Here is a 23,416-nt window from a genome sequence, read left to right as displayed (position 1 = left end):
ATTATCTTCGTACGTTTTTAACTGGAATATCTTCTAATTCAAAGTTCTCAGCAACTGTTGGTGCCATCGACCACCTACTACTACGCGTAGCACTAGTTTGCTGCTGTTGCTGCTGTGTTTCCGATAAGGTTATTGGTAACGCCGATGGTAGCATCATCTGGCTGTAGTTGAGTTCAGTCACAAGAGGGCCACTCACGCCACTATCCAAAGTTTCCAAAGTGATATTGCTTTCTTGTCGATCAGGTAACAGGTGTTGTCGGGCAGTTATCCCAGAGTCGTTATTTTTGATGTTGTCGTACTTTTTGTTTTTGTTACCGTTATAATTATCGGCTATCGAGGGAATGATATATTTTGTTACGCTGTTCGTAGGCGAGGTCAGACAAGTTAATGTGCTGCTACCCGCGCTTGTTGTAGCTGCTGCTGACGACGACGAAAAACCATTATTACTGCTGTTGAACCACCCTAACCAGTTTTCGAGTTCTTGGTGACTTGCAACCTGGATAAGCACGTCAGTCACGCTGGAGCCATGAACACGGAGGATGTAAGCGTCACTTTGAGAAGATTCAATAGTTGCTCGATTGTAGCCAAATACTCGGCCCTTCTGAGATTTCTCCTTTTTTTAAATAACATTAACGGCGTGTATATATATTAGCTCTTCACTGTTCCTTCGTCGCAGTACTGAATTGGAGAAGCCTGAAAGTAGCAAAACTCGTCCTTGCGACACTATGTGCTTACCGAAAAAAACGAAAAGTATCTGACACGAGGGAATAAAAAGACATGCTTCATATCCCAAGCGGATAGAAAGGGAAAGTATCGTAGTACGACCTGGACCGGCATGCGAGCCTGATAACGTGAAATCATACAAAATAGTGAATTACGAGCAAATGATAAAGTCAGCGAATCATCTTGTATTAAGTTTTCCTTATTCTTGTAATATGACACTATTACTAACCTCATGTGCTTCAAAGATGGTGGTTGATCCATTAATGTTGTTTCCCGCTTTGGTAACATTGCTGATTATATCCGAAGATGTTGATGATACGTTTGTATTTTGGTGTTGAGCCATGACGAGCGCTGGATCGATTGCATTTGGGTTCGCAAGCAAGCGATTGATGCTCATGAGCTCACGATTCTTCGTCTCAGTGTCCCCATCAACACCTCCAGAAGAAGATCTGTTATTGTTGCCGCTGCTAGGATTCTCGCGCATTCTCCCAGATATATCAGATCGTTTCCCAGAGTAACTAATTTTTCCCTTTTGTAGAAAAAAAACATGTAACTTTGGTACGAATAGGACCAGCATGGAAAATGTTGTTGCCCATACGACTGTAGTTAGAGTCAAATAATGACGGGTATAATAGTCTGTGGTAGGCACCGAGTAGATCACGAAGCCTATCAGTGCTGAAAAGAAAATGTTGCTGTTGTCGCAAAAGTTTACATTGTCATAATGGGCTAATTAGTCAATGTCCGAAAGGAGTATAACGATATATGAATATAAAGAAGATTGTGACTTACTACACGGAAATTCCAATTTGCTTATATTCGCTGTATTTGGAGTAGCTCTTGCCGACAGTTCTTGTTTTAATAGCAAGAAATGTGGCGAATGCAAGCTGCGCTGCGGGAACAATAGTCAAAAGTGTTGTAAATATGGAGCTGCTGGAACCTTGAAAAGAGCATTTCGAGTAATATGCCTCCCGGGACACAGGCACTTTGATGGGTATAATTTGGCTGGTACCTAGCCAACTTATTAAGAGAGTCTTTAAATGTAATAAGGTGTCACACTTTATAAGTAAGAAGCCAAACGATTTCCTTGCTACTCCATCATAATATTGCTACTTACCACCACGATGATTAGTATACCGCCAGAAAACTTGAGCAACTGCCAATCAGTAACTACAGTCTTTGTAACAAAAACGTTGTTGAATATACGATAGATTCTGTAATTCTTTGCGATAAGGTTACTAGAATAAGAATAATAAAAGAACATATATGACTTGTTTAGCATTTTGATGTGCGCAAGAAGCCGCGGGTTTATATACAAAAAAGCGATAATGCTGAGCAATATCGTTGTCAACACCACCAGCACTGCTACTACAACACTTACGCCAGGATTAATGCTAAACCAATATGGAATGTGACAGGAATCATAACACAATCAAACGTGCTTCGGAAACTCGCATAGAAGAATACAGAAGCATACGAAAAAATGAACCCTAGAAGTTCAAGTACGCAAAATAGAGGGCTGAAACAGCAACAATAAAAGAGAAAAATGGTGTCAGTGCTCTAACAATAACCGAAAAACATAGCAAATATGCCCATCATCCATCCCTTTTCAAATACTACTATCATTCACGGAACAAGCATGCTCAATTTACCTAGAAGCTTTAAATACCTCCCGTTTTCGGAAGATGATGACAATAGCCATTGTAAATATTGCAAACAGAGTGCCGAGACCAGCTACAGCAACAATGACTATTGACACCGGCGAGTTGAGCCCAGTATTCAAGAGAACACGCTTCGGAACACCAGAGGGCGGCTACTATAATTTGGACGTTTAGATCACTGGCCAGTTTAGGTAAAACCGAGGTTTTTTTTATACCACACTGGTGCCATCATGGTAAATCGGCGCGGATGTTAATGTCAAATCTCCAGCAAGCACGGTCCCAATTTTCACCTCATTTCCTTGCTGTATGTTGAAGACCCTGAAATTACTGTAAATGTTATTTTAGTAGGCGGTGTGGTTGTCAGTATGGTTTGCTTTCTTTTTCACCTTGTACCCTCTAGATTAATGTTTTTCATGTTACACTTGGGAAAACAAGAAAGGTGTCTCTTTCTTTTCCGAGTATACATACGAAGCCATGGAATCTCCATTTTGATCAAACAACATGGGACCTGCAGGTCCTACGAAGGATGTATTGAATGTGGTTGGCGTCAGGTAATTTCCCAGCTGTCCTGCTGATAGTTTTTCCAGGGCTAATGCCATGTCTGTCGAGTTATGCAGTACTTGGTTAAACCCATGTGCCATCACCATCGTACATGAGTACGCTAGCCTGTTTTGGAGTCAAAAAAATAACGTTCGGTACATGGGAAAAAATGAAAAATCGATGATTACAGAAAATATACCCTTCATTGCTGGTAATGTTTGTTTGACCTCCATATGGGTAACTGCATATCATAGAAAAATGCCGCTCTTGCTGTTAGTCCAAGCATCATCAATTCATATAAGCCGATTTCCAAGCAAGCAACGTACATGTTAGGATCTAGATGTGACCACTTATCAGCAAATTCATCGTACGGAGGATACCCAGCAAGGTCCAACGTTGAATCGAACAGAAATACGCCACCAGAAAAGGTTTCGTTGAATTGAATCGATCGGAGGAGAGATGTTGTCTTTGCCGTGTATGCGATTGCATCTGTGTCATTGTTGTTGTTATTTTCGTGTGGTAATGCGCTTGGTGGTTTTGAAACTAAAATCCGCTGATTAATAGCTGTGTTGAACCGCTGTGCAGCGTCGTATAGCTCGTCGGTTATTCGCCCCATGCCGACCCATGCTGTGTTGTTGTTGATATGTCCCATATGCCCAGCAATAGTAAATGCTGCGAGCTGTGCCTCGCCTTCGGCGGCTACAAAAACAATTTGTACTCCCGAGTTCATCAAAATATCGATTGACCCACGAATGTTGCTCTCAGGGCCATCCTCAAAGAATTTTTGATATGCTTTGACCTGAACGCCTTTTAGCTTGGATTTCATAATGAGGCTTTCGGACACTATAAGAATTGAAAAGTAATCATTCATCAACAGCGCGTGAGCTTCTTGTTCCCTGAGAGAGGAAAAATAAAAAAAAACATACGTTGTTGCCCTATATCATCGTCAGCATATAGAATGCCAAATGATGGCCATCCTTGACTGACAAGAAATGCCAATGCAGCGTCCGCATATAAAAGCTTAGTAGGCACGGTACGGAAGAAATACCCATATTGTGTCTTGTCAGATAATGAAGCTATATAATCAAATCATCGTAATCATAGTAAGTATCAAAACGAATATATATATAAGCTCGATGCGCTCATTCTCTTCCTGTTGTGTATAAGAGTTGTCCAGCAGGGTTTATAGTTGATGGGAGTCGATGGGTTTAAAAAAATCGTACTTGCTACTGCAGTGAATGAACATTGTGGAATTTGGAGTGTGCTTGTCATAAGCGCTGATAAAGATGTCCATGATGAAGAGATATCGCCGATGACGCCCACAACGCCTTCTTGAATAAGCGAGACGGTTGAGAACACTGCTTGTGTTATTGCGGCTTGACCATCCACATCTTTAGGGTATGAATCGCGTTCAATTAATGTGATATAAGCTTCAGGAATAAGTTGTTGAGAGTTAATCTCATTTACTGCCATGCGAATCGCTGATGCCCCACTGCAAGAAACGAAAAAGATAACGAGTATACGGGGGAAAAGAAAATGTCAATTTAGTAAATGGCATGGTATGGCTTTATGTATGTGTGTGATAAAGTGCTTACCTAAGGGTCAGTCTCTGCGTCCACGGATCCGAATTCTGATGAAAGGGTAACAGGACGCCAATTTTGAGCTCTGTCCAACTTGAGTTGACAACACGTGGAGTAATATATGTTGAGCCGTTATCGTGACGAATATCAAACGGGCTGTCAATGATATTAGAGTTGTTGCCGTCGATGACGTTACTGCCGTTGATAGAATTATTGGTTGGTGGAACGACCGGCTCGTTTGTGCTGTTTAATGTCCATTGCTGCGTTGGATCAAGCGCATGATCAGCCACGGCCGACATTTTATATATAGTGCGGAGATTGTACGTAGTTGTGTTTGTTGTAGTAGCTTAAAAGCGATAGTGGCTTGATAACAGTGTATTTTAGATAGATAATAGATGGTAAAACAACAAAAAAGTTGAAAGTTATAATGTCATTAGAGAAGAAAAAGAGAAAGAGAGAGTGAGAGAGTAAAAGAAGAAAAGTAGCAACAGGAACAGGTTGCTACTATATTCGAGAGAGACAGAGAACGAGAAAGGGAGATGGATTGTTGAATCATCGCAGACCAAAAGCGGGGTGTGTACATAGCATACACACACAAAGGAGGTATGAGGATTTGAAAAAAGGGGTCAGTAGGATCAGGCCAAGCTTCTTACCTAACAAGGAAGAGGGGAGTTTGTAGGTTGGTGTGATCAAATACACACACCATATGGTTACCGTTATTACAAGCATTATTGGCTCACTGGTGAGATTTATTGACGTCCCTTCTTCTCCTCCACCTCCTCCCCTTTGTAACATCACGTCAGAGCTTCTTAACAGCAGCTGCAGGGAACAGTAAGTAGCTCTCTGTGCTCAATGATGAAAATGGGAGAAGTAGAACGTGATCCAGAAACCCTCAAGTATAAAGTGGCAATTGTATATATAGTAATTGAAGACTACTTCTACACAGCCCGACAGAGGATAGGGTGCTAATATTGAATGATGGCTTGCAAAATGTGTCTTTAGGGGAGGAGTTGTAGTTACATTGGGATTAGACGCAACCCTTTGTGCAACAACACAATATATTAGTTTGAACCCTTGGCCTTTCATACAAGTACTGTGCTCTACGTGCTAGTATAAAAAACCTCGGCTTATTGCACTATGCTTTTGTTCCCTTCTCTCTGATATGCTTTACTAGATTGTTTAGGTTAATGATCCACCTCCGCTTAATGAGCTGCTTACAGTAAAGTAGAAGCATACCATGCTGTAGAGACCCAAGCATTTGCAAGAGATGGTGATAGGGTATCCTATTATATTATTTTATGTACGATTTGTAGCTTCTTCTATTTTCTTTTTGAATTGTTGTGGAAGGCAATGGCGTGCTATCGATTTGAACAAGAGGAGACACTACTGCTACGCCCATTAAAAGGAAAAGAAGTTGCTATTATTTACAGTTGTTGAGTAAGGAAAAAGAGGAGAAAAGGACACGTTTTTTATGACGGATGATTATCGGGCATAATCATTCTTGCGGACAGCAATGATCCCTGGGATTTTACCGATTTTGTCATTGTTGAATGCTTGTTTGAATGCTTGTTATTAGTGTTTTTGGTATCGTTGGTCGACAGTAGCATGTCAAATTTGGAAGGCGGCAAGGCACTTGAATAGAAGGAGCTGCTTGCAGGGCTACTAGGCGTAGTCGAGTTAGCTGTGAGTGCAGGTGAGGCGCATAGCGATGTGCTTGAAGATGATAACAGCGAAGGTGAAAGCGATGGAAATATTGCTGATGAAGACCGCCGAGATGTAGTTGTTTTTGACCGCATCGAGTCGGGTGCGGTCGCCCGAGTAATGGCAGTAGTATTTATTGCTTTGTCGTGTTGCTGTTCTGGCTGTGCATGATAGGCATTTGGCGCAGAAAATGCTGGGTTGCGTTGATAATATGGACGTGGAAAGTCGACAAAGTCATTCCATTCGTAGCCTAACAATGGGTGATTCTTCAGTGCATCTCCACGTAGACAATCTTCACTACAATAGAGCGAATCCTTTTTTTAAAAAAAAAAGGTTATCAGGTTGGTTGTTTATCATAGTAAAAAATCTTGTTTATTTGAATAGTGAAACGGCCGTACAGAGTAGTGGTTAATAGCAGTGTCACAGCAAGTACACCAATTGAGATCACTCATGGTCAGGTCATGCAGTTGTTAAATGTAGTTTACAGATAAAGAGAAGAGAGCATGGAACACACAGACACAGAGCACACTTTATCAATAATCACAGACTACACATATGCGCGTGTATGTGTCAGAAATATCATTTCACAGTTGGGCTTTGATAAGCCCTTCGGTTCCGAAGCTTCCTCACTTAAAATCGGATTTCTGATAAAAAAAATCCAGCACCAGCAATACCCGAGGTGTTTTATTCTAAAAACAGAACGACCTTATCTTCGTCCCTTCTCTCTTTCTGCCAAGCCATATATTTCCTAGGTTATTAACATTGTGCTTCTGTTTATGATATGAACACAGAGTAGGAGGTGGCAGCACGTGTTTCACTGAACTAGTACAGCGAAGCACTGCCACTGAAACTGATCATAGCAAGTTCTACAATTTCACTTGAAAACCATTTGTGTATGTTTTGTGTGCGGCAAAGGGTCGCAAACAGCTGCGAAACGATTGACAAAGCAACTTTTATTTGCCGAGGATTTGCAGGTTTGTAATTGTTATTCCTCCATTTTATTATCGATCCCATCATCTTCTGCTGCACCATCGTTGTTATGTTCGTAAATATTGCTAGCCTAAAATTGGTTCGAGTCGTTATCGTTAATCGACCCTGTATCAGTAAATCAAAAACATCTCTCCTACCACCCCCATGGACCTCTTCCTGGCCACTGTCTCTCTCTATCTTGCTTCCTTCCTTCCCGAAGAGCCTCTCCATTCAACACTACGCCCAGCAGTCCAACAAACTCTCGTACCATCTGCCAAACGTGCACCATATTATCTTCTGCAACACTTGCAAGTGACCAGGGCTCTGCAGGATTCCAGCCAAAGTCCGAAACACCTCCTGTATGGCCAGCATGCATGAACTACAAAAGAAATCAAGATTGTTACATTTTTATGTTTCTGCTTGCATGCACGAGCGAAAAAGCAAAAGAGCAATAGAGGAAAGGTGCTACGAATGAACAAATTAGATCACGTTACCAGTAGTTCGGGTGGTTCGTCCTCAGTGGACCCATGAGAATCATCTCCCATCCTGGAGATATCCCAAACCAGTATCCGCCGGTCACTGCTTGCAGTAGCCAACACGGTCTCGAAATGGGGCGACCATGATAGATGATAAACTTCTTCTTTGTGAAAGTTCAGACTATGGATCTTGGCATTGAGGTTGCGAATATCCCAGATGGCCGCTGTCTATGTAATATTCGAATGGACAATGCGTGTATATGCACATTCACATTGCGTTTGATATGAGTCCTTCTTTTTGTCCGTATTCACATTTAGACAGGTTTGATCATCCGCCTTCACTTTGGTTTGTGTGTGTGTGTTTAGTTTATTACCTTGTCAGATGACCCGGTGGCTAAAATCCATTCGTTTCCTGGGCAAAACGATACACCATTCACTTCAGCCGTATGCGCCCATACGTCATGTACTGGCTGAGCCGATGTGTCTCGCGAGTCCCATCTTGATTTCGCGGCGCACAAAGCAAAAACAACAACAACAACGTATCAGTCAATTTGTTGTTTTCTTCTTTTGTTATCTCGAAGAAACATACAACTTACATCATCAGGTGCCTGTCGTCGCCAGCAGAGGCAAATATTGCATCATGACTCGAGTGCCAAGCAACATCCTATATCCGACAATTAGATTGGCTCTTTACCTTTTCGTCCTGTTGTTATTCGGTGTCACCACGGACAATCAACAAACAGAGCATTTGTTTACGATATGCATACCTCAACTCCTGCAGTATGACCAGAATAGACCCGTACAGGATCAAGAACGCGATTTTCTTTTGTAGCATCGCCGATATCCCTACAGACAACAGAAATGTGGACTTTATATAAACAGAGAATACACAAACATTACATGGCTCACGAATAAAATTGAGCACAAACATACCATTGGCATATCAAGTTGTCGAATCCACCACTTATTAAGTGATTTGAACTTGTACTATGCGGGTTCCACTCCAATCCATATCTATCACCAGTGGTAATTCACTGTCAGTGCCCTCTACAAACTACCTGCAGAACGAGCACGCATGCACATATTTCCTCCCCTTTCTCTTGGATTATAATTACCCTTCTCGTTCATGTCCCTGAAGCCGTAATGCTGGATTAAATCGCTCGTTCTCCTTTGGAAATGACTCGTGCATTGTTCGATCAAACACATAGACAGAACCTGTCCGCGACTTGGTTGCAATCACATTTGGGTTCTCATATTGGTATCGTGCTCGATTTATTTCACCGTCGTGTACAATTTTTTGTGTGATTCGGATATTCGCGTCATTGAAGCCTCCATAGCCTCCAATCTCTAACAAAATTGTTGACGCGTATAATCATCACATTGAATGAGTGGTCATGTAGCTACATTTTTCTTACGAAAAGTGATTTTAGATGAGGAAAGAAAAAGTCACCGTTTGTATTATCGTCGTATTTGCGTGTATCGACCTTGTGTTGATCGTTAGGAAGTTGTACCGAAGCGATCTGCAAGTAGTTTGGTTCTTCATCGTTTGTATGCGTGCCTAGCAAGAGTCGTTGTGTTTTATAGTTTTGATCGGGTCGTCTAGAAAGAAATTAGAGAAAATGTATATGTGTGCCGTGGTTTGGGAATGTTGAGCAATTAAAGGTTTAAGCTTGAATCAGGTGCAAGCTGTCAAATGGTACCTTTCAACATCGGGAAACCATTGACATGTTAAACTTGGCCACTCCAGACCGTGTGTCATGAGTAAATCGTATAGAAAGGGCGCATTTTTCTTCCATAATTTATATTCTGTGGTAATGAAACCTTGATTGGGATCGTGCTGCTCAATCTCCATTACTCTTTTTTTTTTTGGACGGGTGTGGGGAGTTTTCGTGTTTTAGAAAAGGACGCGTTGGAAAATTGGCGACTATAGGCGGGTTAGAGCTAGTTGCTGCCTTATTAAAACTCAGGAAAACCTTTCTCTGTTACATGCCAAAGTGGATGTAAAAGTAGTAGTTGATCAAATAGGTTATCCTAATAATTATCACATCTGACAAAAAAAAGTTTCCCAAGCGAGACTAAGTGGCAGTTAAGCAATGGATGGTTTATTTGACAATGCACATGATGATAGGTAGTGCGTGTAATACAACAACGCTAATAAAATCTACACTAGGTCGATGAATGCATAATATTTTCGTCGGTCGTGAGGAACACTTCGCGTCGTATTACTACTTTTAAGGACAACTTTTATCAGTACACGTTTCTATGATGACAGAAAAGAACACACTGATGCCGCAGGGGCTGTGTATACACTTTCAGTTTTACCAGACTCTTTACTTTTGTCATGCATATGTGGCAAAAAGGATTTTATAAACTGTCGTTCTTATGCAGAGCTATGAATGCGAGAGCATGTGTAGGAGAGAGGCAAAAAAAGTCATAGGCGGCAGTCAGGATATTTTGTTGCGCGTCTCGAAAGATACGACATGTTTCTTTTGCACTCCCTTCTTTACACGAAGTCAGAACACTCTTTTTTTATTTTCTCAGACAAACACGTAATTGCTTTGAAAAGCAAAATGGGTATTCTCGACGGCCAAATTCCGCTTGCACAATTACGATGTCAGGACGACGGCCTTCCTAGTGATTCTTCTATTGCGCAGGTTGCTATTACTGCTTTTGTTGTTGTCGTTGTTTATGGGCTGCGCAGGCAGGAGAAACTCGAACCAAGGAAGGATTGGAAGAGGAAGGTAAAGCTTCCGATCGTAGAAACTTACACTGAATTTACCGGCGATCCTACCTATATAGAAACGTACCGAAGAATCTGTATTGGAACATTATGTACCTTATGCACCCAACAATGTCTATCGTCAATCACTCGAGAGGTATGATTTCCAGCAGAAAAGGAGAAGAAGAGAGCACGGCTTTAAAATAACATCAACGAACAAAAAAATAGTATACGACTGGAAAGGGAAAATCACGTACCATATCTGAAACGCGGTTTAAACAATTTGAGCCGTTGGATGGTTTCTTTGGATGCGAGTAAACCTTGGTTGACGTATTGGATCTTACATTCTCTGGATCTCCTCGAAGCCGAAATTACCCCGGAAATTATTGAAAGGTGTGTTATATACGTGCGTTTCAGAAAAAAAAATGGATCAGGAGGGCAGAGATAATATTAGGGAATAGGAGGGTTGGTTGATAACGATGGTTGCATGCTAAATGTTACGACAAAGAGGCATATCAACACTTGCAAAATGGCAGCATCCAGAAGGCGGCTTCTCTGGTGGTCCGGATCAAATTGCACATCTCGCAACAACTTATGCAGCCGTCAATTCATTAGCGATTCTCGGGACCAAAGAAGCATATGATGTAATTGACAGGTAAAGAAAAGGCGAGGATATCAAATCCAGGACTTATACGTTGCTATGGGAAGCGGTTACCATCGTTAGTGGTTGTAAGTTATTATTGCTCTTATACTTTAAGAAATTTGGTTTTCATTAGAGAATCCCTGTACGAGTTTCTTATGCGTATGAAACAACCAGACGGATCCTTTACAATGCACACAGGCGGCGAAATTGATATTCGGTAATGGTTTCCTTTTCTTTCAATTGGCTGGGAATAGTGAAATAGAGCGCTTGTTTATTTTTCCCACGAACTAAACTTTAACGTATCATAAAATGAACAGAGGGTCTTATTGTGCGCTCTCAGTAGCCACATTGACGAATTTACTGACACCCGAACTGACAAAGAACTGCTCTGATTTTATCTGCCGGTAAAGAGAGTAGGAACAGGAAGCACAGTCTGTTTTGATCTGTTGTTTAAACGGTATTGAAAACGAATCATAGGGCACAAACGTATGAGGGAGGCATCGGACCCTACCCGGGAAAGGAAGCGCATAATGGATATACTTTCTGTGGAGTGGCTGCTATGGAAATTCTTGGACATATGGAAAAGTTCGATATGGATAAACTAATTGTAAGCGGTTCCCTCGAGCTGTTTTTTGTTATTTCCTGCTATACGTGTATGTAGTACATTCTGCTAAATGGATATGTCTCTGTTGTTGTAGAAATGGTGTAGTGAACGACAAATGGGATTGGAGGGTGGATTTCAAGGACGCACAAACAAATTAGTGGATGGCTGTTATTCCTTCTGGGGCGCAGGTAGTTTTCCCCTATTGCATACTGAAATGCTACGTCAAGGAAAAGCTCAAGGTCAGTAATACTTGGGTAGAATAACAAAGAGGAAGATTAAAAATTGAAAAGATTACCCATACACACGGACACTAATAACTGAAATTCTGATGTTTTCCCACACAAAAGGCTTCGATTATATGTTTGACCGAGGTAAACTCGGTTTCTTAGCATTAATAATGGTTTTCTTGCTGTATAATATGGCCCATTCGAATCGTTCACTAACCAGTACTATGTTATATATAGAGGCATTACAAGAATATATTCTTCTCTGCTGTCAGTCAAAATATGGAGGTCTTATTGACAAACCGGGAAAGTAAGTTTAACAGTCCGTTTATTCATGCATGTCTATTATATGGATCCAGCGCCATTTTTGACTTGTTATCACCTCATTCCCGTGACTATTAACAACTTTTGGATGTTCTGGAACAGAGGAGCAGACTACTATCATACGTGTTACTGTCTATCCGGTTTATCCACTGCTCAGCACCTCATTACCCCCAATCTTAAAAAGGCGCAATTAATTCGAGATCGAGGTGCGAGCTCTTTGGCTGGAGGCATTGCGTCGCTCATGTGGACTTGTGCCAATGAATTTACGGCCATGGGCGAAGTTGATAACATTTTGGTAAAATGATGTCAGGATTTGGGGTTTGGGGTTTGGGGGGGGGTGGGATAGTCGGTTGAGGTTTGGTGTTGATGATCATTGTTAGAGAAAGGATACGGAAGGGGGCAGGACCGTCTGTTACTGTGTGGATATAATACATAGCATATAATCGACTGACAAATGATCCTTTTTTTTTGCGTATGCGTATAAAGGCACCTACACATCCTATTCATAACATCGGAATGGACAAGACTCGATCCATCATTCATTATTTCTATCGCGAGGAAATCGATCCGATCAAAGATATTCTTCCTAAAGATGAAGAACCTGCCCATGAAGAAGAAGAAAAAGAAGATCATGAAGGTGGCAAAAAGAAGAAATAAAGTTCTCATCGTCGTCATTATGACAATGTTACTACTCTTCTTAAAAAGTGATAGATGTAGTCCCGTGTGATCACACATCATCAAGTATTAGTAAACTACTCGGCTACTACCGCTAACACGCGCCTTGGCTTCATTCTCAATAAAAGGGCTCAGTTTTCCCAAAGCAACACTTTCGTCGGGCCATCGCGGTTCTCAATTTTGCTAAAAGAAAAAAGGTCTCGCCCCCAAAAAAAGGTCTCGCCCAAAAAAAAAAAATGGATTCTGTCAAAGCATTTACATATGTCTGTATGCGTTATAGGCTGTGATTAGCTCATCTGACTTTGGGATATTTGTTCTGGATCACAAGGAAGAAGGTTCATCATTGTACGTGCGTTGGTACCCGTGCCACCAGATGTAACGGCCCTCTGGTTCCGGTGTGAATCGGACTCATGCGTTGTGAAGACATGAAGGAGGTTCAGCAACTCACAATAACCTACATACTGCTACATAATACTCAATCAACTGTTTGTTGAGTATATGCATGTACTGAAGGGCATTGAAGATAAAAAGCAGGTCACTGTTGTTGCTATAATTTATCTGGTAATTGCAATATAAATGTCACGGAAATCTTCGGTTGTAAGAGATTCTGTCGGAGGAGGAAAAAATAGATTGACTTGCGTTTTCTTCGTCATGCGCACAGGGCATATTCATACCAGCTACATCATTGTCATCAACAAAGCAGCCTGCCTCAACCCCTTGCATACATACTATCCTTTCTTTTTGCTCTTCCCACCTCACCCCCAACAAACAAGGCCTTTCCAACTGGGCTGTGAACAATAGCTCAATAGAGACAGGGTTTGTATGTGTGTATGATATCTTGAAATGGCACTGCATAATATTGTAAAACGGCGGGTCCTTCCGTATATGGTGTCGTCTGACTCTGGCACGTTACCATCATGGGCCTTTTTCCAAACTGGTATTGATGGCAGTATTTGTTGTTGTGAACCCTATGAAGAGGAAAGATCGCCGTAGATAGACCAACTATACTCACCACCACACTTGGAAGCATCCATGGTAATTGATACAAATGCAAGATAGCATGATGAGAAACAGCCGAATCGCTGACAGACACTATAGGAAAGAGAGAGCATATATATATATATATATATGTAATCACACCTGCCCCAGTACGTACTGCACAATGTACTGCAGTATCTTGTAGTAGCAAAAAGAATGTGTCGTGGAACAAGAGTTAGAGAGAGATCGGGGAAGCCACATGTGGACAAGGATCAAAAAAAAAAAAGGTTGTTCCAAGGAAAACGAGAGAAACGTATTCCATTGATTACTGGTATAGCGTGTGCATGGTGAGTACATGGTGAGTGCATCAAGAAAGAGGAATAAGCAATGAGGACGTAATGGTGGGATGGGTGGACGAGGGCTATATGATTTCTCACGATATGAATGGGATATTGGATCATGCGCTGGAAGCGTCTTACGAGATGCTTTGCCTGTACGACTGTCCATGTGTGTCTATTTAGGACCAATGCATAACCTCCGCCTCTTTCCTCTCTCTCTCTCTCTCTCTCTCTCTTTTTCGCTTTCTTCTTTCTCGTTTCTCCAACTACTTACTACACGCTATCCACTCCCCCTCTTTTCTCTTTTAAAAACAAAGTAATAGTCGTATATACAAAGACCCACACACAGACACATCCACATCCACAACAAGACGCCTGAAAACGAACAACACACACCACCTTGGGTTTCTTTCTTTTTCTTCTTCTACCGTATTGATGTACCTATAGGATGACGGTTAGCAACAATATTCGTAATCACCCGTATACTTTTGAACATGCGCTGCAACACTCTGCGGATTACACACCGCCCCAAGTGACCCGACACCAGCGGACCGGGTATTTTACATGGCTCGTTTTCATGGAGGTTAAATGGGTTCCGTTCGATGCCAATAACCAGTACAAGCTAGAGCATACGTTGAATCTTGGCGGCACGTTCGTCGATATCCAAGACTCTCACTTTCCCGGCGTGAAACGCGTCCGCGCATTCCCAAAATCAAATTATATTTCGTATCTCGGCGTCAAGTACCGCTTATCGCGCGTGATGCAGCCAGATGCTTGGATCGAGCCACCTGATCACGACGAACCATCTGCTGCTACTGCTGCTGCTGCTGCTGCTGGCTCGTCATCGTCCTCGTCCTCGTCCTCGTCGTTGTCTTCTTCATCATCCTCGTATACCCCGAACAGTATGAACCGTCTGTTGCCCGCGCCATTTACTACCATGTCCAAGGACGGCAATAGCAATAACCATACCGGTGATGGGAGCAGCATGACGATGATGATAACCGATACTAATAGCTACCCTAATAATAACAACAACAACACTGCGAATACCACCAATAGCACTAGTAATGCTCGTCGGCTCAGTCACCCATACCACCCGCTCGCTCGACCTGTGCCATCCAGAGTATCATGAGAATAAAGACGAACCATCATGTACTGCGGAGACGGACGACGACGACGACGACGACGATAACAAACCACAAAAGAAAAATTTCTTTTTTTTCCCCTTCACTAGTAATAATGTTTCCCCCTCCTCTATCTCTTTGTATTGTAAATAGTTCTTTTTCTTTTTTTTTTCACAGCCCGCCAAAAAACACATATATTATTTAGCTCTCTTTTCTCTCTTTATTCTTTTTTCTTTCTTTATAATAATATAATGACTGAAGTAAAGGCACAATCAAGCCGAATGGAATTCCTGTTTCAAGCAAGTCATGCAGTGTTTGCACAATGCCCGGCATTATCTCGATTTTACATGAGCGAGTTTCAACAGTGTTTACGACAACAAGATCTTGTGCCGGCCAAATCCATTACCCGTGCATGTTGTCCACGATGCGGTCAGATCTATGTTCCCGGATACAACACTGCAGTGAAGCTGGAAAAGACGGCCTCTTCCAGTGATACAAAGCACAAAAAGGATAAGAAACAAAAGAGCAGCAATGCCAACAGCAACAGCACCAAGAAGCGCAAAAATCAGCTGATATATCAATGCAATGCTTGCACGCATAAAAAAAGGTTTCAAGGATCAGCTCCGGGGATCCCCAAGGCTGATCTATCATCCTTGGCTGCGCCATCATCGGGTACCAAGGCAGCGACAACGACAACAATGAAAACGACGCTAGCAGCAAAAGCTTCTTCTTCTTCTTCTTCTTCTTCTTTATCACCACCCTCTCCCTCTTCAAAACCATCTCAGCAACCGCCACAACCACAACAACAACAACAACAACTGCACCGACAACAACAGCCAGCTGGCATCGACAAGAAAAAGAAAAAGAACAAAAACAACAAAAAGAACCAGCTGCAGGCAATGATTGCAAACCGGCAACAGTCAAAGGAGGCCGAAAAGAAAGGTGGAGGTTTGGGTGACTTTTTATCTTCGTTATAGAAAAAGGAGAGGAGAGAGAAAAAAACAATATGAATGTAAATAAGATAATAGCAATATACGTCATTATATTTTTGGGATGATCTTGAAGTGTGTTATTACATGGAAACTGTACAGCTTTTTTCTTTTCAATGGGAAGGGTCGTTGTCTTGTGAGTGATCTGTTGCTGTTGCTGTTGCTGTTGCTGCGTATGTTACATCGCCAGGGGTCCGATTGGACGAAGAAGAGACGGATGACGCTTGGTCGTTTGTAGTGTCATTATTGAGTAACCAGTACGGATAAATGCGAGGTTCTGGTGGGTGCGCCAGCTGTTCGGCTGTGATTCCGGTTGTGGCAGCCGCGGCACCCGTGCTCATAGCACTACCACTCGTTGTAGTAGGCGCGGGAGTGAGAGCAGCACGCATAAAACTGGTTGCCGTTGCAGTGGTACTGCTGGGTAATATGGAATTAGGATATGCTGATGTTTCACTGGTGGCGGTGGCGGTGGTGGTGGTGGTGGTGCTGCTGCTGCTGTTACTCGCTGTCGCAATCGTCCCGGAAGTGGTGATAGTGGAGCTGGAGATTGCAGACAGAGGATCAGAGACCATACTTTCGCAAGGGGACATGCACGCTAACTCGAATCTGCGTTCAATCGATCGTGTTCGCTTTCTCGGTTTTACTACTTGGAAAAGAAGAGGAAGGCTATTATGAGGAGTTTCCACGGATCGTCCTTCTCTCTCTCTCTCTCTCTTTTACATACCACCAGGCGAGTCATGTCGCATGCGGAACTCATTCAAGTATTGCTGGTATTGCTGTACACAAAGAGAGAGAGAGAGAGAGAGAGAGACATCATTAGTAAAAAAGGGGGAAAAGCAAAAACGAATCGTACTAGTAAGAGCCGGACCCTACCCTGTGTTCATCCGTCACTTCATACTTTGACAAGGCGAGTATGTAGTCCTCCTTTGCATAGGCAGCTTTGATTTCATAGAGCTTCCTCTCGTTTGGGTTGAGGTTCTTCCAACGGTCACCGGTGATCTTGGAAAGCGCCGTAAAGGACAAATTCTGCTCCTTGAGTTCCGCACGGACTTCGTTCGAGAACATGACGTATGCCGATGGAGGCTTTTTGGGTGCATTGCCATCTGCCTTGGCGCGCCGTCGATACTTGCGTTTCCACATTTTGTGGATGTTCTCGCTTGTCACCATGTCTTCGTCGTTTGAGGAGCTGGTCTGGGCACCGCCGCTCATCGAGCTCACGGATGCACGATGGCTCACTGCGCCTGCAGAAGAAGAGGCATGGGATGCCGGTGGTGTGAGCAGTACGGAAGAGGATTGGTCCCGCGCCAGATCTACAACAAGAAAGAACGTTGTTCGTTAGTATTCAACATCCGAAATGCAGAAGGGACGTGTTCTTGGGGAAAGGAAGCGACGGTTAGGAGGTGGTGTGTGTGCTCGATGGAAAAAAAAACATTGTGTGGGGCAAAAGGGGGAGACGGATGAGGAGGAGGACTAGAAGCTCACAGACGTTACCTCCTTCCGGATGAGGATGCTGCTGCTGCTGCTGCTGCTGCTGGTGGTGATGATGATGATGATGATGTTGATCACTTGATCCAAAATAGTCTAGATTTTGGCTGTTGATGAACAGCGGCGAGAGACTGGGCAGCCCTTTGATATTTGAGATGGCCCGCTGCAGCAGCTATTAAATAAAGTACACGCTTTAAGCATCTCCAGTTTATTTACTTCTTTTGCTCTTTTTCTCTTGTATGGTTTACCCGTCGGTGTCCTCGTTTGACTCCCATTTGTTCCAGATCATGCTCGGTCACTTCAAGCAGCTATGAAATAGATTTAAAAACGAATCAGAAACAAGAGTGTGAGTACAGCGGATCTGGGGAAAGCGGGGAAACGGCGTTTTTTCTTGCTGAGCAAGGCGGATCTGAGCAGGTCTTTTTACCGCTTCAAGCTGATCAAATCCTTCGTGGATCATGACATTGTAGTACTGGTAAAGGTTGCAGCTGGCTAAGAAAGCCTTCACTTGATGATGGTCACTTGCCGTGGCGGCTGGTGGTGTTTCTCTCGTGTTTAAAGTGGACGTGGTACTAGCAGTAGCAGTAGCAGTAGCAGTAGCAGTAGCAGTAGCAGTAGTAGCAGCTGGAGCGAGGTTAATAGCAGCAGTAGCAGCAGTGACAGCAGCTGTGGTTGGTAATATCGGTACTATGGATGATGATGATGATGATGACAATGACGGTGTTGTTGTTATAGGGACTCTTGTTGCACGGCTGTCTATTGAATAGTCTGCTGGGTCGTCGTCAATGGAGTAGCTCATACGTTTTTGTTTCGTAGATACTCTTTTCTCTACTTCTACTTTTGTTCTTTCTTCCCCCACACACAAGGGACGAGGGAGGGGGGAGAGAGAAGAAGTGAGTGAATGTTTATTGGAAACCGGGTGGTGGTTTAAGAGGACGTTGGTGGTTGTGGTGGAAAGGTGTGCGGTGGTGTACGTGATAACGTGTGGTGGTGGTGGTGGTGGTGGTGTGTGTTGTAAAGGTAGAATAACACTACTTTTTCTTCTTTCAAGAGGTTCTAGTAGCGCTCGAGATTGACAATGACAAGGCGCAACGTGATCTGCAGAAATGGGGAATAGGGGGATTGTTGTAGGTTGTATGATAGACACAATGATATAAAAAAAGAAAACACCATTGCAAACATTAGCGTTTCAGATCTTGACCCTTACTACCAAGGTAAGAGAGAAGGAATTAGGAGCGCATGCCCCAGTATAGTAGCATACAAGAAGTGTACAAGAACTTGGAAACAAATGGTCAAAAGAGGAAGAAAGAGAGAAAGAAAAAAGGAAGAAAAGGATAAAGGACAAAAGGACAGCTATAAAAACGCAGCCGTTACACTGCGATTTCGAGGAACAAGCAGAGAATATTCGCAAGAACACTATAGAACATTTGTCGTAGCTCGAAAAATACCATGTTGTCATGCACAACATCAACCAGTCGCACAGTCGCTCACATATTCACACTTTGCACACTCAAGCGAACCCCAGGAGAGTGTTATGTACCAGACAGGAAGCCGGTATGGCAGGATGGTTTCTTTGGGGAAGAGTGGGAGGCTGTGTTGCACAATTTTATATGTGGAAGGGATTCTTGGAACAACAAGAGGTTCTTTGAATAATGTGTATTCCACTACATATTGCAAAACAAGGCCAGCAGGATGCCTTTGTCGTGCCAAGGTTTTTCAGAAGGATAAAGCTAGCTGCCAAAAGTTGGCGGTCCGTCATCATTATTGTCCTGCGTCACTGTATGTGTCTAGGCAATTATCAAGGGTCATCTGCCCCGATACAGAGACGATGCACCTCACTCACGCAAACGCCCATGATGAGATGATGATGCTGGTACTTTTGTATGCATGCCAATCAATTGTGTATATCAGCAGCAGCAGGCGATCGAAACGAGCGGGGCGTCCTTGTCTCGAGTAGTGTACCGTGATTCAGACGCCTTTTAGCTTGTCAAGAATGTTTGTTTTATAATGGAAATAGCAACAGCAGCAGCAGCAGCAGCAGCAGCAGCTTGCTATGTACTAGTTACTGTTAATAAGGAGTCCATCAATAGCAAACACTGGGACAGTATCTCTTTTTTCGACTCCTTAATAACATAATTGATGAACCAGCACCACCACAACCACATAATGTATGCTTATCGTGACGCTTATTACCGACGAGAAAAGAGTGTATAACACACAGGACCTTGTGGGGTGTGTGCGGGCTATCCCTTCTTTTTTCTGGATACAGAGAGCATCTCGTGCTCACTCCATCCTTGAGCTTCCCGTTGTCTATCTAAGAAGAACCCTGATCCGCATTTCTCTCTTCCTGTTCTTCTGACTATGTGCTATTACTACTACTACTACTACTACTACTGCTTCTGCTACGAGAAGAAACGCCGATCCTGTGCCCTTGTGCTCAACTTTTTTCTTTTTTTTTTACTTGGCAAACAATCGCCGTTCTTATGTCTTTGCCGGTCCTGATCATAAGTTTTCTTTTTCTTGTTCTTTATCAGCAATTTTAAATCGGTCCTCTCCCCCTTCTGCTGCTGCGCCTGTGTCTGTGTACTTAATAATTTTATTGTTATTATCATTTCCACTACTATTATCATTAATATTTATTGTCGTCATTATTGTTATGGATAAGTGCCGCCGTGAGGAATAAGCGATCACGGCTGCTCGTTGGAAGCAGCAGTAGAGAACATGTGCTTCTTCGTCTGTGTACAGTAAAAAGTTTGTATATATTGTGAAAAAAGATGATCCTGCATTAAGAAACACACTTTACAAACACTGTGTTATAACAAACTGACCAGTTCATTAACCTTTCTTCTCCTTATATAATTCACGCACTATGTTTCTCTTCTCTTTTGTTTCTCTCTCTCTCCTCCTCCTTCTTCCTACCACTACTATTATTACTATTACACTCACACATACACTCCACATTTACTCTCTCTTTTTTTGCTATAAACATCGCTCGGAAAAGCTATATACTTTCCTCTTTACTGCTCCTCTCCCCCCTTTTTTCCCAAAAACACTCGCTGATTATCGTGCCTTCTCCTAAGAACATATGTCATCCCCTGCTATCAATCCTTTGGTCCATGACGCGCAAGAGAGCGCATTGACGTTTGTTCATCCTGACCCCGCAAACGGTGATCAATCATCACCAACATTTACAGTGTCTTCTTCTTCCTCTTCTTTCACTTCCTTGTCTTCATCCAACAACCAACACAAACTGGCAGACGCTGAGACTACTACTACTACAACTGCTCCTACTAATACAGATACTACCACAGCTATTACTACTACAACTACTACTACCCGTTCCTACATGGCTACCGTTAATAATTTGAAAGAAGAACCATCGCAGTCGCAATGCATGTTTAGCTACGCCCAATTGCTTTCTTCGCAAGCAGCTGCACTTCCTTCATCGACCGAGGGCTTCCACCATCATAACAATAACAACAACAGCCATCACCAACGTCATTCCCATCCACAACATCAGCATCAGCAAAACGGTCACCATCTGCATCATTCTCAAAGCCAACAACCTCAGCGTGAAGCATTTACTGCAACAAGTACTGCCTCCACATCCTCTCCGTCGTTTTTGAGCCGAGTATCCCAAGAATCCATGAGCATGCTACCTCCCCCACCTCCCATGACATCCATGACCAGTCTGCATCCGCTCAACATGCCATATTCACCATCGTCTCCCATTGCTCGACCTCTCCAGCAACAGCAACAGCAGCCATCCCGGGAAGCATCGTTTTACGATGGATTTGGATATCCGTATGTAGGCAACACTATAAACCATAGCAACAGTACTACTAGCACCAACACTAACAACAGTACCAACAGCACTACTACTGCCACTAGCAGCAACAGCAGCAGCAGCAGCAACAACAGCACGGTCATCCAAGGAGCTGGCAGAGATAGTAGTAATAATGGTAGACCACCACGTGCTTTGAGTAGCCCCACTGCAGGAATGATGCAGAACTTTGTTGGTCATCTTTGCACCTCCTCATCCTCCTCTGCATCTTCCTCCTCCTCTCGACCGGTCACTCCCGTGTCGCCCCTAATGTCGTTGTCGCTCGAGACCCATGAATCGAAAAACATGTACAACAATTACCGACGTGCCACTATGCATGACATTTGCGCTCCTGGTAATGGCACAGCAGCAGCGCCCATGAATAACAATGGTCGCGATCAAATGTGGAGTACCACGCCGCCAGACTACGTCAAACCAGCTCCTCCAGCAACAAATGAAACGTTGCCTCCTCCGCCCCCTCCACAGCCTCGATCCCGCGGCCGTCGGGTATCAAACATACCCACGCACGGCGTACGCATGTTTACCTGTCAAGCCGAAGGCTGTGGAAAGGTGTTTAAACGTTCCGAGCATCTGAAACGCCATATTCGATCCATTCACACCTTGGAAAAACGTAAAGCTTTTTCTTGTATTCATATTCGCCGTCTGTGTTGTATTAGAGATCATGTGTATACTAAGAATGATACGTGTGATTGCACTTTATAGCTTTCGAGTGCCCTTATCAGAGCTGTCATAAACGTTTCTCGCGTTCAGATAATCTGAACCAACATATCCGCATCCATCGTCATAGTAATGCTGGAGTCAAGGAAAAGAAACAGCGTCATGGAGACAATCTACGCGGACCCGATAATTCGGCAACTACCACCACTGCTGCTACTACTTCCAGCACCTTACCACCTACTGGTCCTTCTCCTCCAGCTGCACATCATCATCAGCACCGCCTTCAGCATCACCATCCACCACACCATCCTCCTCCTCACCATTCTTCGTACCATCCGTTCTCAAACTTTTGCAATCTCTAACGAAAGAAACCTTACACTACCATTATTATCCTTATCACATTCTAGTACTTACTTAGCAACACACTGCCCATCTTCTGCTTTTTTCTTTTCTTTATTATCTTTTCTTCTTTGCATGCTTTCCTTTTCCTTTCTAACAAACAAAAAACACATACACACACACACACAACATACACACTCCAACAGCACCAAAACATCGAGATCATTTATCTTTTCTTCTTTTTACGCACCATATTACCTATCTCCACCCTGATCCCTTTTATTTCCCAGTAATAGCAACCTCAATGTTTTATCTTTTTGCCTTTTAAAAATAATATTTCTCCAAGCAAAAAGAAAGCTTACATAAGATCGATTCTAATCCATTCACCTTCTTCTTTCTATGACTAATTCTTCCTCATCAAATCATAATTAACCCTCTGCTTTTCACCAACAAATCCTTTCTTGTATCATAGAGGTCATAATAATAAACCACGTTTCTATTTTTTGTTAAACTCTAAGCGAAATCTTCATCACATGTCAGATACTGTTTCAAGCATTCACTGTATTAGCGTTATATACAACAGCAACAGCAACTCTAAAACGTCAATCTCCTAATTTGACTTTACCCTAATTCTAGGTAAATAATAATATAGCCCCCTTTCCTTTCCTCTTCTCCCTTCAAAAAAAGTTGTTGTTACGTTGTGATGCCTGTTGAAAAGTCTACTTTAGTACATATCATTATGCATACTATATAAACACAGCAGCAGCAATCAACAATGAAGAAGCGGATCATCAATGAAAAAGCGGATCGCCCCTTCTCCTTCACT

General features: G+C 42.9%; 11 protein-coding genes across 11 annotated transcripts; 4 read left to right on the top strand and 7 right to left on the bottom strand.

The window, feature by feature from the left end:
• Nucleotide 1: 1 nt before the first annotated feature.
• Nucleotides 2-2,422, bottom strand: BDB00DRAFT_936177 (uncharacterized protein; the record flags this gene model as incomplete). Its single annotated transcript, XM_053129218.1, has 7 exons — nucleotides 2-613; nucleotides 736-843; nucleotides 953-1,241; nucleotides 1,513-1,754; nucleotides 1,838-1,958; nucleotides 2,102-2,170; nucleotides 2,373-2,422. 7 exons carry the CDS (start codon nucleotides 2,420-2,422, stop codon nucleotides 2-4), a joined length of 1,491 nt encoding a protein of 496 aa, XP_052984016.1.
• A 300-nt stretch (nucleotides 2,423-2,722) lies between these two features.
• Nucleotides 2,723-4,800, bottom strand: BDB00DRAFT_784663 (periplasmic binding protein-like I; the record flags this gene model as incomplete). Its single annotated transcript, XM_053120479.1, has 5 exons — nucleotides 2,723-2,777; nucleotides 3,248-3,764; nucleotides 3,848-3,997; nucleotides 4,145-4,413; nucleotides 4,517-4,800. 5 exons carry the CDS (start codon nucleotides 4,798-4,800, stop codon nucleotides 2,723-2,725), a joined length of 1,275 nt encoding a protein of 424 aa, XP_052984015.1.
• A 465-nt stretch (nucleotides 4,801-5,265) lies between these two features.
• BDB00DRAFT_803889 (uncharacterized protein) lies at nucleotides 5,266-5,755 on the bottom strand. The gene is made up of 3 exons (XM_053122066.1): nucleotides 5,676-5,755; nucleotides 5,448-5,591; nucleotides 5,266-5,332 (listed from the first exon to the last, which is right to left on the bottom strand). Exons 2-3 carry the CDS (start codon nucleotides 5,585-5,587, stop codon nucleotides 5,311-5,313), a joined length of 162 nt encoding a protein of 53 aa, XP_052984014.1. The 5' UTR covers nucleotides 5,588-5,591; nucleotides 5,676-5,755; the 3' UTR covers nucleotides 5,266-5,310.
• Nucleotides 5,756-6,917, bottom strand: BDB00DRAFT_803886 (uncharacterized protein). The gene is made up of 2 exons (XM_053122065.1): nucleotides 6,601-6,917; nucleotides 5,756-6,516 (listed from the first exon to the last, which is right to left on the bottom strand). The coding sequence occupies exons 1-2, from the start codon at nucleotides 6,652-6,654 to the stop codon at nucleotides 5,971-5,973; spliced, it is 600 nt and encodes a 199-aa protein (XP_052984013.1). The 5' UTR covers nucleotides 6,655-6,917; the 3' UTR covers nucleotides 5,756-5,970.
• Nucleotides 6,918-7,325: 408 nt separating this feature from the next.
• BDB00DRAFT_756125 (WD40-repeat-containing domain protein) lies at nucleotides 7,326-9,499 on the bottom strand (the record flags this gene model as incomplete). The annotated part of the gene is made up of 9 exons (XM_053118884.1): nucleotides 7,326-7,550; nucleotides 7,666-7,875; nucleotides 8,022-8,145; nucleotides 8,244-8,311; nucleotides 8,415-8,493; nucleotides 8,581-8,661; nucleotides 8,763-8,976; nucleotides 9,098-9,246; nucleotides 9,348-9,499. 9 exons carry the CDS (start codon nucleotides 9,497-9,499, stop codon nucleotides 7,326-7,328), a joined length of 1,302 nt encoding a protein of 433 aa, XP_052984012.1.
• Nucleotides 9,500-10,217: 718 nt separating this feature from the next.
• Nucleotides 10,218-12,818, top strand: BDB00DRAFT_756102 (terpenoid cyclases/protein prenyltransferase alpha-alpha toroid; the record flags this gene model as incomplete). Its single annotated transcript, XM_053118882.1, has 12 exons — nucleotides 10,218-10,301; nucleotides 10,447-10,523; nucleotides 10,595-10,761; nucleotides 10,877-11,021; nucleotides 11,143-11,226; nucleotides 11,327-11,413; nucleotides 11,487-11,616; nucleotides 11,708-11,852; nucleotides 11,961-11,984; nucleotides 12,078-12,147; nucleotides 12,264-12,456; nucleotides 12,648-12,818. 12 exons carry the CDS (start codon nucleotides 10,218-10,220, stop codon nucleotides 12,816-12,818), a joined length of 1,377 nt encoding a protein of 458 aa, XP_052984011.1.
• Nucleotides 12,819-14,325: 1,507 nt separating this feature from the next.
• On the top strand, nucleotides 14,326-15,483 carry BDB00DRAFT_803855 (uncharacterized protein). Its single transcript, XM_053122064.1, has one exon. It carries the CDS (start codon nucleotides 14,601-14,603, stop codon nucleotides 15,282-15,284), a length of 684 nt encoding a protein of 227 aa, XP_052984010.1. The 5' UTR covers nucleotides 14,326-14,600; the 3' UTR covers nucleotides 15,285-15,483.
• BDB00DRAFT_925828 (RNAse P Rpr2/Rpp21/SNM1 subunit domain-containing protein) lies at nucleotides 15,484-16,411 on the top strand. The gene has a single exon (XM_053128819.1). It carries the CDS (start codon nucleotides 15,528-15,530, stop codon nucleotides 16,251-16,253), a length of 726 nt encoding a protein of 241 aa, XP_052984009.1. The 5' UTR covers nucleotides 15,484-15,527; the 3' UTR covers nucleotides 16,254-16,411.
• BDB00DRAFT_803850 (uncharacterized protein) lies at nucleotides 16,340-17,857 on the bottom strand. Its single transcript, XM_053122063.1, has 3 exons — nucleotides 17,139-17,857; nucleotides 16,990-17,041; nucleotides 16,340-16,908 (listed from the first exon to the last, which is right to left on the bottom strand). Exons 1-3 carry the CDS (start codon nucleotides 17,472-17,474, stop codon nucleotides 16,379-16,381), a joined length of 918 nt encoding a protein of 305 aa, XP_052984008.1. The 5' UTR covers nucleotides 17,475-17,857; the 3' UTR covers nucleotides 16,340-16,378.
• BDB00DRAFT_589310 (uncharacterized protein) lies at nucleotides 17,851-18,793 on the bottom strand. Its single transcript, XM_053117960.1, has one exon. The coding sequence runs from the start codon at nucleotides 18,547-18,549 to the stop codon at nucleotides 18,046-18,048; it is 504 nt and encodes a 167-aa protein (XP_052984007.1). The 5' UTR covers nucleotides 18,550-18,793; the 3' UTR covers nucleotides 17,851-18,045.
• Nucleotides 18,794-21,975: 3,182 nt separating this feature from the next.
• BDB00DRAFT_756165 (uncharacterized protein) lies at nucleotides 21,976-22,613 on the top strand (the record flags this gene model as incomplete). Its single annotated transcript, XM_053118887.1, has 2 exons — nucleotides 21,976-22,204; nucleotides 22,297-22,613. 2 exons carry the CDS (start codon nucleotides 21,976-21,978, stop codon nucleotides 22,611-22,613), a joined length of 546 nt encoding a protein of 181 aa, XP_052984006.1.
• Between the last annotated feature and the right edge of the window lie 803 nt (nucleotides 22,614-23,416).

Source organism: Zychaea mexicana (genome assembly GCF_025766255.1).
Source record: "Zychaea mexicana strain RSA 1403 chromosome Unknown BDB00scaffold_8, whole genome shotgun sequence".
Lineage (NCBI taxonomy): Eukaryota > Fungi > Mucoromycota > Mucoromycetes > Mucorales > Lichtheimiaceae > Zychaea > Zychaea mexicana.
This window is presented reverse-complemented; position numbering and strand designations above follow the sequence as displayed.